Genomic DNA, 13,982 nt, shown 5'->3' with positions numbered 1-13,982 from the left:
GTTTGTTTCATCGTGTAGCTGTGGTGATTGAATATCAATAACTCCTGATTACTTTTACTAGCTTATATTCATGTCAGAGTGTGTTTTTTCCGCCTTTTGACTTCATGGTATCTTGAATATGTAGGATATTTTAAGGTTCCTGAAGTTCCAGCCTCATAGAATGGTACACCCAGAGACGGACACTTGAGTCTCTCCCCTACACTCTTCACCCCCACATATCGGAAGTATGCGTGGGGTAAACTAACAACCTATGTTTGATAGTTTCTGGTTTTCAGAAAGAAAAAAATAGCACGTGAGAAGCAGGTAAACAGACACATAATCTTATTTTATCTATTTCCTCATTTTTAGAGATTTTATTTATTTATTTTTAGAGAGACAGGAAGGGAAGGATAAAGAGATAAACATCAATGTGTGGTTACCTCTTTCACGCCCCCTACTGGGGACCTGGCCTGCAACCCAGGCCTGTGTCCTGACTGGGAATCGAACTAGCAATCCTTTGGTTCACGAGTGGGCACTCAATCCACTGAGCTACACCTTCCAGGGCACAGATTTTATTTTTAAACATATGCACCCTAACACTTAGTTGGTTTTTCCTCAACTCTGTAAAGGGTTCGACTATTTATCTCTTGCACTATTACTAGGTTTTCACTTCTTTCCTTCTAACTTGTAATACATGTGCTTTGTCCTAATTCTGGTCTCCAAGTATCTTGAATCTCCACTTCTGGTCTCTGCGCACTTCATTCTGGAAATTTCTTCAACGTCATACTCTGTTTTCATCAATGTTTCTTCAGCTGAGTCTAGTCCTTGATGGGTTTAATGTTTTGAACGTGTTCATTCTGTTGTGTTGTTCACCTCTAAAATTTCTTTTTTTTTACTTTTCTAAAAAGATTTTGTTTATTTATCTTTAGAGAGGAAGGGAAGGAGAGAGGGAGAGAAATATCAATGTATGGTTGCTTCTTGTGTGTCCCCTGCTGGGAACTGGCCTGCAACCCAGACATGTGCCGTGGCTGGGAATTGAACTAGGATCCTTTGCTTCTCAGGCCTGAGCTCAATCCACTGAGCTACACCAGCCAGGGCGGGATTCATGTTTTGAATGTGTTCATTCTGTTGTGTTGTTCACCTCTAAAATTTCTAAATCTTCTCAACCGTCTCCTATTCTTCTGTAATATAATCCACACTATTGCCTGAAACATTTAATATCCCTCTGTATTTTTACAGATATTTAAACATGCTTAAGTTAAATTTCCTCTCATGTTTCCTACTGGCTTTCTTTCATTTCGTGTGACAGTTCCCAGTGTCAGTAGATGGTGTCCATAGTTCTGTCTGTTACCATTAGGATTTCTCCACTGTCCACTCTTGTAGGAGCTCCTCCCCTTACACACCTGGTCCCCCCTGGGTTCTCCAGGGCTGTCCTGGGAGTCAGACTGACCAGGGCTCCAGTGGACACGGCCCCTGCCCCATGGCGTCCACTCCCTCAGACTCAGCACCTGCTGAGCATTGTGTTAGGCAGGGATGGGTAATGCTGACCTCATGCTCACATGGGGGACACCCAGTCACGTCATAAAAAAACCCAGCAAAAAAATCTGTTTCACACACACACACACACACACACACACACACACACACACACGGGGGAGATGATGACTCAGGGCGAACGTGTCAGTGAGCAGAGCCAACCCTGTGCCTGCCCCCCTCCTGTGAGAACCTGGGGTCCCTGGCCGCCCCCCCCCCCCCCCCCCGGCCTGCAGGAGTGGGAGTTTCCATCCTACGACCCTGCTGGCTCCGGGCACTGGCTGCTACTCAGCTTTGTTCTCTGTTCTTTCTGTTCTTTCTTGTGGTTTTCTGACTATCTGGGGAACTTTCACTTCTCTTTTCCAGAAAGTGACTACTTCTTCCTGTTTCAGAAGTGTCGTAAGTAGCACTTCAGGTATTTGAAGCAGACCGGGGCTCTGAGGTGGACACGGTACATGTTTCTCTGCACTGTGGAGGCTGAAGCCGGGAGCCTCTCCTGTCTGCACCTGGTCTGCCGGGGAACCGTGACCCAGACCTTCCCCGGAACCAGGAACCGGGACACCGGCAGCCGCTCTGAGGAGAGGAATTTGCGACAGCATGAGCCAAACAAGGAAACAGACAAGAGATTATTATCTGGGCCTCCCAGGCAGCAGATGAGAGGTGAATATTTACACAACGGTCATCTTTTGCTTAAGAAAAAAATGAACCTCGAATGCCCTGGCGGGGTAGCTCAGTTGGTTAGAGCATTATCCCAATATGTCAAGGTTGTGGGTTCAATCCCTGGTCAGGGATCCAACAAGAAGTGACCAATGAATGCATCAATAAGTGGAACAACCAATCAATTTCTCTCTCTCTCTCTCTCCTTCTCTCTCCCTTTCTCAACAGGTCCCTCAGCCCCACCTACAATGAAACCAATAGATAAATTAAACATTTTGAGAAGAAACCTCTAACCCAGATAAAAGGCCCCTAAAGCTTACACGCAGGGTCACAGATACAGGAAGAGAACTCTTCCTGAGGCACAAGGGACACTGAGCAGCCAGATGACTCAGAGGCTTGTTTCCAGGACGGTGAGGTAGACAGTATTGGAAAAAAAAGAAGAAAAAAGGCAGACAGAGAGAGAGAAAGAAAAGACAGTTCATGAATGGAGTTGGGATAGAAAGAACACCACACTCTGGGGCCAGGGAAAGGGGCGTGAGTCCTTCCCTCACTTCCCCGTGTCTGTCCTTTGTGCTCATTGTCACAGTGACACTCGCCTGCACCGCACAGTGAGGAGGGGACCGTGTCTCTGCTGAGCTGAGCTCTGCAGGCACAGGGACCCCCGTCTTCCGGACTCATCTCCAGGGCCTGGTGGCCACTGTGCATGGGGAGGACCCACAGGGAGGGTGTGATGGCCGAGTGGAGGGGGAAGGAGACCCGTGGGGGAACCTCTGACCTGGAAGGACATGCCCTGGGTCACCCACCTGCAAGGGGCATCTCAGGAGGCTCTGGAGCAGTTTGCTGCTCGATCCTGGAAACAAAACCAGGCTTCTGGGAAGACACTGTTCCTCTTCTTGAGGGGCTGCTGACGTGACAACCCTGTGACCAGTAGGGCCAGCCTCCCAGTGGCCACACCCTGTGAGTCTGTCTATACTGAGGAGTCTGTGGTCTCTTCCTTCTGCACAGCTTGGTTCAGAGAGGAGACACCATGCCCCCCGCCCTCACGGCCCTTCTCTGCCTGGGTGAGATGTGAGGGGGGAGGGGAAGCCCTGCTCTGTCAGGACCCCAGGACTTGGGAGGTTCCCAGGGAAGAGGGGTCTGCTCAGGACTCAGGGCAGATCTCTCACAGGGACTCTCTTGCAGGGCTGAGCCTGGGCCTGAGGACCCCAGTGCAGGCAGGTGAGTCTGTCCCCAGGGATCCCAGGTGTCATTCCCCCCTGGGGACCAGTCCTTGGGAAGTTGGGGATGAAGAACAGCATTTGTGGGATGACAGATGAAGGACATCTGAGATGTTGGGGGCTGAGAGCTGGGCACTGGGAGGAGGAAATGTTCTGACCTAGACTCTGATTCCTTCCAGGGACCCTCCCCAAACCCACCCTCTGGGCTGAGCCAGGCTCTGTGATCCCCTGGGGGAGCCCTGTGACCATCTGGTGTCAGGGGATCCTGAAGGCCCAGGAGTTTCGTCTGCATAAAGAGGGAAGCCAAGGGTCCTGGGACAGACAGAGCCCACTGGGTCCTGGGAACGAGGCCAAGTTCTCCATCACACTGATGACACAGGAACATGCAGGGAGATATCAGTGTTACTATCTCAGCCAAGGTGTCTGGTCAGAGCACAGTGATCCCCTGGAGCTGGTGGTGACAGGTGAGTGGACACCAGGGTCCCAGCCCCAGGATCTACCCTCAGGAAGGGGGATGCTCTCAGGGTGTCTCCCCCTCACAGCCCAGCCCTCGGGGGGGTGAGGGAGGTGTGAGCCCCATTTCACACACTGCCTCCTTCTCTCCTAGGATACTACTACTACAACAAACCCAGCCTCTCAGCCCTGCCCAGCCCTGTGGTGACCTCAGGAGGGAATGTGACTCTCAAATGTCACTCAGATGAGGGATTTGGCATGTTTGTTCTGACTAAGGAAGGCGAAGACAGGCTCTCCTGGACCCTGGACTCACAAAGACACCCCAGTGGGCAGGTCCAGGCCCTGTTCCCTGTGGGCTCCATGGTACCCAGACAGACCGGGACTTTCAGATGCTATGGCTGCTACAGGTCCACTCCCCAGCTGTGGTCACTACCCAGTGACCCCCTGGAGCTCCTGGTCTCAGGTAGGGAGCCCCAGTCCTGACCACTCCATGTCCTTGTTTTGGTTCAGGGTGCTGCCCAGAATAGGACCAATCTAAGACCAGAGTGAGGAGAAGTCCATTCATTCAGGGACCCACCCTTCATAGGGAGGGAGCACAAAGGGCCCTTCCCTGCCCCTTCATCTTGCCTATGACTGGATTCTCCAGGTGTGAGGAGGGAGGACCTTGCTAGGGACCCACAGCAGACACAGGAGATGAGTGTGAGCAAATAAAACATCTCTTGGTCGGGAGGGGTGCTCTACACATTACCCTTCTCCTGTCTTTTTCCCAGGACCCCCTGTGGTCTCCAGTCCCCCACCCCCAGGGCACGTCTCCACAGCTGGTGAGTCACGGGGTCTTTGCTCAGGGGGAGCACAGACCAGCCCAGGGTGGTTCTGAGTCACTCAGGGGCTCTCATGTCCCTCAAAAACTCAAGGAAGTCCTTGTGTCCAGGGGAGGCTGGGAGGTGAGTGGAGATGAAGCAGTGAGTCGAGTTGAACTGCAGGTGTCTGCAGACTCTGAGGAGGGAAGATGAGGGGTGCCGTGGTCACAGCAGAGGGAGAAGTAGGGACCAGCCTGGGATAAGTGCAGTCAAGGTAAAGTAGGGAGACAGCAGCCCCTGCCCTTCTCCTCCCTGTCCTTGACTTAGGATGTCTGGGGTGGGATGCACTTGGTGTGGTCTCAGTGCTCCCTCAGACGGTGATTTTGGACAGGTCCCTTTCCAACTAAGCCTTCGTTTCTCCCTGAGCCACAGAGAAGAATCCTGTCTTAGACTTCAAAGGACACCACCCTTCTGACTCTGCAGGTACCGTGCTGGTCTGAAAAAGTAAATAGCAGGTGGTGTCAGGTGTTTGGGGCATTAGGGACAAACAGGGCCACAACCGGGGTGGCATCCTGAGTGCTCTTTAATCCCCCTGTGGTGCTCAGCCCATTCTTACTGGAGGAAAACCAACAAAATCAAACCAAAATCCACAAGGTCTTGGAAGCCAGGCTCTACGGGATGTCAGTCCCAGCTCTGCTGCTTCCTGGCTGTGAGACCTGGGACGAGCCACATTCCCTCTCTGAGTTCCAGTTTCATTGTCTGTAAAACATGGCTCCTACCAGCCCCCCTCACAGGTCTGCTAAGAGATTTAGGGGAGCCCCCAGCATGGGGAGGGTGCTCGGGCAATAGCAGCTCCATCCTCGTGTCCCCTCCCAGATATAAACTCAGAAACATTCAAGGGGGCCCCAGTCAACAGTGTGGGGTCTGCAGGACAGAGGACAGATCTTCGCTGGACATGGGGATGGGGGAGGTCACAGAGGTCACTGCACAGAGACCCTGGCTCTGAGGGGTCTCATTTAGGTCCCCCACAGCCTCTGATGGGTTGGTGAGTAGGGGTGACAGTGGAAAGACACATTAAGCTCTAGATAAAGGACAGGGCTGGGGCCCCTGGGGGCCAGGGGACAGGCCATTCCAACCAGGGGAGCAGCCCTGAGAACCCAAAGCTGGTGTCTGTCTGGTGGGGCAATATGAACGGAGCAGAAGAGAACCCACAGTCCTGGGTTCAAATTCCAGCTCTGCCACTTCTCAACTAGATAACCAGAGACACCCAACAGATCTCTCTGAGCCTCAGTTTCTGTGTTTGTAAAACCAGTGGAGGTGGACTGGCATTCACATTTGGCTTGATTGTTATGAGGGTTAGAGGCAATTAATTCACAGAACCCCCCCGCAAACATGCCTGGCACACAGTTGGTGCTCATTTAACTGGCATTATCAGTTCATCTATGACATCCTTGTGTCCAAGGTCTTCAAAAGTACCAGAAAATTTTGATCGGAGTCTCTGTGACTTTCGTCCTGCTGCTCTGCTTCCTTCTTTTCCTCCTCTTCTTCCTCAAGCACCAGAAGAAACTCAGAAAGTCAGGTGAGTAGAAGATGGGGAGATCTGGTCTACCTGGTCTGCAGGAGAGGTGTGACCTTCCTCTAAAGACCTGGGAAGTGGCTCCCTAGGGCACCAGCCAAAATATGGCTCAAAAAAACACACAACCCCACAATGTTCGCTTTTGAAAATTTTCCTAATTCATCAACCATTTCTAGAAAACTCTTTCTATCCCAACTTTCTTCATAATCTTCTTGGGACAGGGATCTGAGTTCCCATGGAAGTGTGGTGATGATGACAGGGGTCCTGTGTGGAGGTAGCAGGGGTGTACCCAGAACCTGAAGGACCATGCTGGTGAGGGGGAGGGGAGCCACAAGGAGGCGTCACTGTCATCCTGCAGGCAAGGGCAGTGGGGTGTGGGCAAGGTGGTGAAGAATAGGGGTTGGGGTTGAGGTAGTTGGGAATTCCATTGTTTTCAGAAAATATGTAAATACATGGGGTTAAATGCACATGAGGTATTTAAAAATGTGTAGAAGCAGTTGGCTAGGACAAATTGAGGTGTTTGGTTGGAACTGAAAATGTCAGGATTGTTTCCCTAATCAGTGCAGCTCAGTTGGTTGGAATATCATCCCAATAGCTGAAAGGTTATGGGTTCGATTCCCAGTCAGGGCATATACCCAGGTTGCATGTTCGATCTCCTCTCTGGGAGCATACAAGAAGCCCAACCCAATCGATGTTTCTCTCTTTCTTTCTCTCACCTCCTCCCACTTCCTCTCTCTCTCTCTAAAAAGCAGTTAAAAGAAGAAATGTCAGTATTGTTACCAAACACAGCTTCAGTGGCCTGCTGTGATAAAAGCAAAGACTTGTGAGACAGGTGCTGGTGAAAAGGAAAGAGATTTATTGATGTGTTGGGGATCCAAAAAGATGGCAGACTCTTGTGTTAAAAAACCATCTTAACATCTCTGTTTAAGTCCGTAGTTTTTCTAAGGAGAGGGGAAGGCAGTGGTTATGCAGAGGCAGTGTTTTGTTGGTTCCGACAAAGATCTTGGCGTCAACATGTCAGTATCGGCTGAATTCCTGTGGCCAATCAGCACCTTATGGGGTGGGAATGGGAACTGCTGGCCCCTGTAATATAGTAAAGTGGAGTCTAAAATAGAGGTAAGCAAAGAAAAAAAAAAGTTTGTTCCTCTTTTTGTTCTAACAGACTTGTTTATTGCTTAGTACATGTAATTCTGTTCTGTACAATATTGCATAAAGATCATATGCTTTTCATTGTCTGTTACAGTAAGACCTCAATAAAAATAAATACATAGCCCTCACTGGTGTAACTCAGGGTGCTGGGTGTCATCCTGCAAATCAAGGGGTCAACATTTCAATTCCTGGTCAGGGCACGTGCTTAGGTTGCTAGGTCCTTGGTTGGAGGTATGCTAGAGGCAACTGATTAGTATTTCTCTCCCTCTCTTTCACCTTCTCTTCCCCTCTGTCTAAAAACAAGTAGATTAAATCTATATATAGATGTGCATCAATTGATATAGAAGTAGTTATAGGTGTCTTTGTACTGTGGGTACCAGCTCAGACCAAGACACAGTGACAGCCCACTAGAAATAAGCACACCTATCATCCTCATCTTGGCTTCTACATACCATCCTCTATGAGAATGAGGGATTTAATATGAATAGACTTAGACTTTTGAAAATATTCTTTCAGGTTCATGAAAACTTGTTTAAATCAACCATGCAAGTTTTGAGTGCTGCCATTTAATTTTGTTTACGTTGAATTCCCATTGGATCCCGGGGTGGGGACTGGGGGGATCCTAGCTGCTGAGATCTTAATGCAGCGCTGAGGGGGTAGTTCTGGGGTAGTTTAGAAACTAATGCCTAACTCTTTTCAGGTGCTTCAGACCCTGAAATTAAGACCACAGCACTACAGAAAAGGTAGTTTCTTCTCCCACACCTCCCTAGACCACTTCTCCACCTATAGCTCCTTCACCACTGCCTAACATTCCTGTTCTCCTTGTTCAGCTCCAGCTCCGTGACTCCTGTTCAAAGGGAGAACCAATGCAATCAGAGAGGAGGTGAGGTCTTGGTGGGACACAGGGGCAGGAGGAGTGGCTGGGGAGGGTTTTGGGCTTAGGTGTGAGCAAGCATGCAAATCCTAAATCCGTGTGGACCCCAGTACATTCCTGATCCTTGATGAATCGCAGTCTCTCCACCTAAGATCAGGAAGGGTGCATAGGATCAAAGGATTCCAGGGATCTTGCCATGAGATAGAATATGGTCTTTCTTCAGGTTCTTCCATAAGAGGTCTCCAACCTGAAGAGGACAAAATGATGGACAATGAGGTAAGACTCTTGCCCTGTCTGGGGCACCCACCACAGACTTGTTAATAAGATAAATTCCGAGGATGCTTCTCCCCACTCCTGTGACTCAGTTTTCAGCATCCTCTGAAAGTGCTCATTCTCCTGAAAGAGACATGGCCAACTGTTGGAACACCATTTCTCAGTGGGTTTTCCTGGTAGCACCCTTCTTCTCAGTTCCCCTACTTGGGTCTCTTTGACTCTCCGTTATCCATATCTCGTGATGATAGTGCTTCCGTGGATAGTTGTACAGTTTGTGTACAATAAGTTTTGTAGTGTTTGATGCCCTAATGGTGGTATCTGACTGGTGTGACTTTTCTTTCCTTTTTTTTATCCTGCTCTGAGGACACCTTTTCATTGTTTCAGAGAGAGTGGAAGGGAGAGAGAGTGAGGGAGAGGATGGAGGAGGAGGATAAGAGAGAGAGAGAGAGAGAGAGAGAGAGAGAGAGAGAGAGAGAGAGAGAAGCATCAGTTGGTTGCCTTCTCCCAAGTACCCCAACTGAAGATGGAACCCAAACCCTTCTGTCTATAGGATGACAATCCAATCAACTGAGCCACACTGGCCAGGGCCCAGCATGCCTTTTCTGACTCCCACAAAGCCCCCTGTAGACTAGACTTCCTTCATCTCTGTTTTCTCCCTTTCCTCCAGTCTTGTGGATTTAGGTGCATTGGTCTCCTACTCCCATGAGAAGCCCACTGACTATCTTCTTCACCTCACCTTGAGACAACTCTCTATTTTACATAACAAAATTTATTGAATCCAAGATATAGCTGGATCTTCTCTATGTTCATGAATCCACAGTTATTTCCAGCTCTGTCCTCTTATCTGAGCCCTACCCTCAAACAAAGACAATGGAGCCATCTCTGTTATTTGTCCAGCAGTCATTTTAACATCACACAACAACTGTTAAGTCTCTCCCAAAGAGTTGTTTCTCCAATTCTTATCAAAAGAGGGGTGCCCTGGCTAGTGTGACTCAGTGGATTGAGTGCAAGCTGTGAACCAAAGGGTTGCCAGTTCGATTCCCAGTCAGGGCACATGCCTGGGTTGCAGGCTAGGTCCCCAGTGGGGGCCACATGAGAGGCAACCACACATTGATATTTCTCTAACTTTCTTTCTCCTTCCCTTCCCCTCTCTCTAAATATAAATAAATAAAATCTTTTTTTAAAAAGAGGGGCAAGTGGAGCAAGGAGAGAAGTTCCACCCTCTCATGTCTTGACCCCTCCTTCCCCCAGAGCCCTGAAGTGATGTATGCCCAGATGGACCACTCAGGGCTCAGGTAGAGGGGTGCGCCCTGCCTTCTGCCTTGTCTGTGGAATTGCTGGACGCCAAGGACAGACATCTGGGAGAGGGCAGGCAGATGACAGTCATGTGGATCATTTCTGTTCCCAGTGCCCTGGCTTCCCCCCAGCCCAATCATACAGCTGTCTCTCTACCTCCTCCAGGATACTCCATCTGAAGACCCCCAGGATGTGACCTATGCCCAGCTGAACCGCCAAGACCCTCAAACGAGCAGCAAATGCACCCCGTTCCTCCCCATCAGTGGAGACCCAAGATGAGCCCAGTGTGTATGCTGCTCTGGCTATCCACTAGCCCAAGACCCAAGTGAGGACCCAGACCCCACACTTCAGGGAGGGGGCCCGCAGGGACCCCAGATAGCACAGAGGCTATCCCCTTGGACAGTCAGCTACTGACCCCAAGTCTGAGGATGTTCTGTAAGCAAGCAAGATATCACGAGACCTTAGAAGTCACCTCATTCTGCAGAGGAAGATAACTACGAACTCTGTATTTTTATTTTTTCTCTTTAATATATTTTATTGATTATGCTATTACAGTTGTCCCATTTTTCTCCCCTTTATTCTCTTCTCTCCTGAACCCCCCAAATTCATGTCCTTCTCCCATGCACAATACATCCCTTTCAACTCTACAGTGCTCCACATTTTTACTCATTCCAGTATCAACTCTCAAGTCTAAAGTTCAGTCTTGTTGACATATTGTCTACATCAGACACAGGTGAGACTGGGGATAGGATTCATTTTAGGGTGGAATTCCTCTGCAGTTGTGAACCTGCAACCCAGACAATTTATGTACTTCTGACATTCAAGACTTTGGCAGGCATGGGAGAGATAGTCCTATTCCAACAGGGAGAAATCAGAAAGACAGGGGATCCAGGCACATTCAACATCTTGAAAGGCAACATTAATTAAATCGTTCTTTCCTCTCTTTTGGGTTCAATTTCTTTGTTGTTTTTTTTTTAAATACTCTTGTTCAATTACCGTTGACCTTCAATAGTGTTTTACATTAGTTTCAGTGGTACAGCATTGTGGTTAGACCCGATGTTCTGCCCTCCAGTCATTCTGGGGTGGCAGTGTTACCCCCACGGCTCAGCTCAGTGGCCTAGCACCTTTATCTCCTTGTGAGAACCCCACTCCCAAAGCTTTGAGGGGAGACCACCTGCCCTGGTGAATCCAAGGAGGTGATTCTTGGGGGGCAAGAATCACCCCCTCAGGGGGGCAGCCCTGATAAACTCTGAGGTCATTCTTGCCTTTCCTTGAAGGATAATAGCACACATTCGCAGACAGGTAACTGTATCATCCCAGCCTGTCATGTCCGAGAGGTGTTTCCGTTCCAACAACCCCATCATTTCTTCACTGACTGACAGTCCATCCCCACCTGTGCTGTGCTCTCCCAGAGTCACTCTCCCTTGTAGCCACATGAGCAGCTAAGGGTTTTCTAACTCATTAACTTCTGGGTCCATTTGCATGACTATTCATTCTTCAATTTGTTTCTCTTCCCTCAAATGTTACTACCAGAATATCACATGTCAACATTTTGCTTAGGTACGTTCCACTTTATGCTTCCCAAGTTCCGCCTTCTAGAAGCATTTGAAGACAGTGCAGCCACATTCTTTACCACCGTAGAATGAAAATCAGCTGTTCTTCATTGTCTAATACCTTATTGGTCATTTCGTCTGAAGACTCACTGAAATGGGTATTACCACCCATATTTCTATCGAACCAACATTCTGTTCACCTCATCATGTATTCTGAGAAGGTGAAGGCTTTTTCTCCATATCTCCTCTTTTCTTTCTGAGCCCCCCCTCGGAATCACCATTAATGTCTATATATCCACCAGCAGTCCATCCTACAGCACCTAGAATTTTTCTAGCATGTGCACTTCCCATTACCAGTTCCAAAGCTGCTTCCCAGTCTTGGCACCAATTTCTGTATTGTTCTGCTCAGGCTTCTATAACAAAATGTCATAGACCAAGGGGTTTGAGCAACACATGCTTACTAGTTTACAGCTCTGAACTATTAGAGTAGAAGTCCCAGATTGATTCTGGAGACAGAAGGGTCGGTGTGTGGTAGGGTCTCTCCCTGGGCTTGTGGATGGCCCTTCTTCCTGTGTGCTTTCATTGGTGTGAGAACAAAGAGAGACAGAAGGAGCTATCTGGTTTCTCTCCTTATAAGGAAGCTGGTCTTATCAAATCAGAACTCTACCCTTATAACCTTATTTAACATACTTCTCAGAGGCCTCACTTCCAAATGACAGCCACTCTGGGGGTTAGGGCTTCCACATAGAATTTGCCAGGATGTTAGCATTCAGTCCACAGCATTAATAAAGCCAAAAGTAATAATTCATGACTATTCTTTTTTAAATATATTTTATTGATTATGCACATCCTCTCCCACTCAAATTCCTCCACCTTAGTTCATGTCCATTGGCTAGTACATATAAGTTCTGTGGCTTCTATATTTCCTATGCTATTCTTAACCCCCCCATCTATTTTGTACCTACCATCTATGCTTCTAATTCTCTGTACCTTTTCCTTCTTTCTCCCCCTCTTCCTCCCCAGCTCATAACCTTCCATGTAATCTTCATTTCTGTGATTCTGTTCTGTTCTAGTCTGTTTTTTTAAGGTTCAGTTATTGATAGTTATGAGTTAAAATGTAAAAATTCCAGCAACACTGGACAAAAAAATAGAGATATAGTACCAAAGACCAATATCAGTTGTGGAATAAGACATCACTATAGATCCCACAGATGTTTTTAGTGTCAACTTCAATACAAGAGGTAAACTGAGGCACGCTCTAATGATGAAAAATTGGCCCTGGCTGGTATAGCTCAGTGGATTGAGCGCGGGCTGTGAACCAAAGGGTTGCTGGTTCGATTCCCAGTCAGGGCACATGCCTGGGTTGCAGGCCAGGTCCCAGTGGGGGCCACATGAGAGGCAACCACACATTGATGTTTCTCTAACTCTCTTTCTCCTTTCCTTGTCCTCTTTCTAAAAATAAATAAATAAAATCTTTAAAAAATAAATTGAAAGAAAAATTGAGTTAGTTTGTGAATAGCAGAAGAACTGCAATTTGAGACAGGCAAATTGTAGCATGCTACAGGTGAGTTCACTGAGAATTTGGGAGATGCTATATTAATGGACAAAAAAATGTAAGGAATGAGTGGGAAGATTAACTTCAAGCAGCACCTTCATTGTCTTCAAGATGGAAAGAAGCTCTTGGTGGAGGTTCAGGGGTTGAGGGTAGTTTCAGTTTTCTGTATGTCACACATTTGTGGGAAATTACTCTTTCAGTCTTCACACTGAGTTACCCAAGAACCCATATGTAAGACTTCCTGTCTTATACCATCCAGTTCTATTTTAGAATAAAATCTTCTCACAATAAACATAAGTACACTTTATGAAAAACTTTAGGGGGTAGGATGGGATACACTAAAAGACAGAAAACTGTACTTGAACAATAATTAAAATAAATTAAAAAATTTAAAAAGAAAAACTCTATCCAATTTAGATAAAGGACTAATATCCAATCTTCTTCCCCTGGAATAAATAGATTGACGTAGTCCCATTTGTCCATCTTTTTTGTATGTTTCCCCTGCTATGAGAAATGTCTGTCTGAGATTTTACTGTCTATGTTCTCTTCTAGGATTTTTATGCTTCCGAGTGTAACATTTAACTCTTTAATTAATGTTGAGTTTATTCTTGCGTATGTTGTAAGAAGGTGGTCTAACTTCATTTTTTTCTGGATCTGTCCAATTTCCCCAAAACCATTGTATATTCTTGCCTCCTGTGTCAAATATTAATTGACCATAAAGGCATGGGTTTATTTTTGGGATCTCTCTCCTGTTGCATTGGTCTGTGTGTCTGTTTTTATGCCAGTACTATGCTGTTTTGATTACTACAGCTTTGAAGTATATAGTTTGACTTCAGGTAGTGTGATTCCTCCAGTTTTGTTCTTTCTCAAGATCACTGTGGCTGTTTTGGGTCCTCTGTGGTCCCAAATAAATTTTTGGAATATTTGTTCTAGTTGTTTGAAATACGCCACTGGAATCTCGACAGAAATTGTATCTCATCAACTAGCACATATTTTTTCAGACTGTGGGCCCCTACTGGGGCCCAGTTGTCTGCAGTCATCAATCGCCTTTGGCCCCTCCTAGTTCC

General features: G+C 47.4%; 1 protein-coding gene across 5 annotated transcripts; it reads left to right on the top strand.

Annotated features, from left to right (window-relative positions):
• Window positions 1–1,907: 1,907 nt before the first annotated feature.
• On the top strand, window positions 1,908–10,750 carry LOC119060069 (leukocyte immunoglobulin-like receptor subfamily A member 6). 5 transcript variants are annotated; one of them, XM_053656694.1, is made up of 12 exons: window positions 1,908–2,172; window positions 3,175–3,230; window positions 3,352–3,387; window positions 3,566–3,850; window positions 3,994–4,302; window positions 4,610–4,660; window positions 5,066–5,122; window positions 6,102–6,218; window positions 8,065–8,107; window positions 8,195–8,247; window positions 8,462–8,514; window positions 9,973–10,750. In XM_053656694.1, exons 2-12 carry the CDS (start codon window positions 3,197–3,199, stop codon window positions 10,084–10,086), a joined length of 1,152 nt encoding a protein of 383 aa, XP_053512669.1. In that variant the 5' UTR covers window positions 1,908–2,172; window positions 3,175–3,196; the 3' UTR covers window positions 10,087–10,750. The 5 variants fall into 5 exon arrangements, with proteins under 5 accessions (XP_053512669.1, XP_053512672.1, XP_053512671.1 ...); XM_053656693.1 differs by lacking the exon at window positions 1,908–2,172 and having other exon boundaries at window positions 2,972–3,230; XM_053656695.1 differs by lacking the exon at window positions 1,908–2,172 and having other exon boundaries at window positions 2,975–3,230; window positions 5,072–5,122.
• Window positions 10,751–13,982: the final 3,232 nt, after the last annotated feature.

The sequence above is a fragment of the Artibeus jamaicensis genome, unplaced genomic scaffold, assembly GCF_021234435.1.
Source record: "Artibeus jamaicensis isolate MK-2021 breed Jamaican fruit bat unplaced genomic scaffold, CSHL_Jam_final scaffold_2693, whole genome shotgun sequence".
In the NCBI taxonomy this organism is placed as follows: Eukaryota; Metazoa; Chordata; class Mammalia; order Chiroptera; family Phyllostomidae; genus Artibeus; species Artibeus jamaicensis.
Note: the sequence above shows the minus strand (reverse complement) of the source record. Positions and strands in the feature narration are given on the sequence as shown.

Coding starts and splice junctions, on each gene's coding strand:
- LOC119060069 (XM_053656694.1), top strand. CDS start 3,197: ATGCCCCCCGCCCTCACGGCCCTTCTCTGCCTGG. Junction 3,388..3,565: donor GAGGACCCCAGTGCAGGCAG/GTGAGTCTGTCC, acceptor GATTCCTTCCAG/GGACCCTCCCCAAACCCACC. Junction 6,219..8,064: donor GAAGAAACTCAGAAAGTCAG/GTGAGTAGAAGA, acceptor AACTCTTTTCAG/GTGCTTCAGACCCTGAAATT.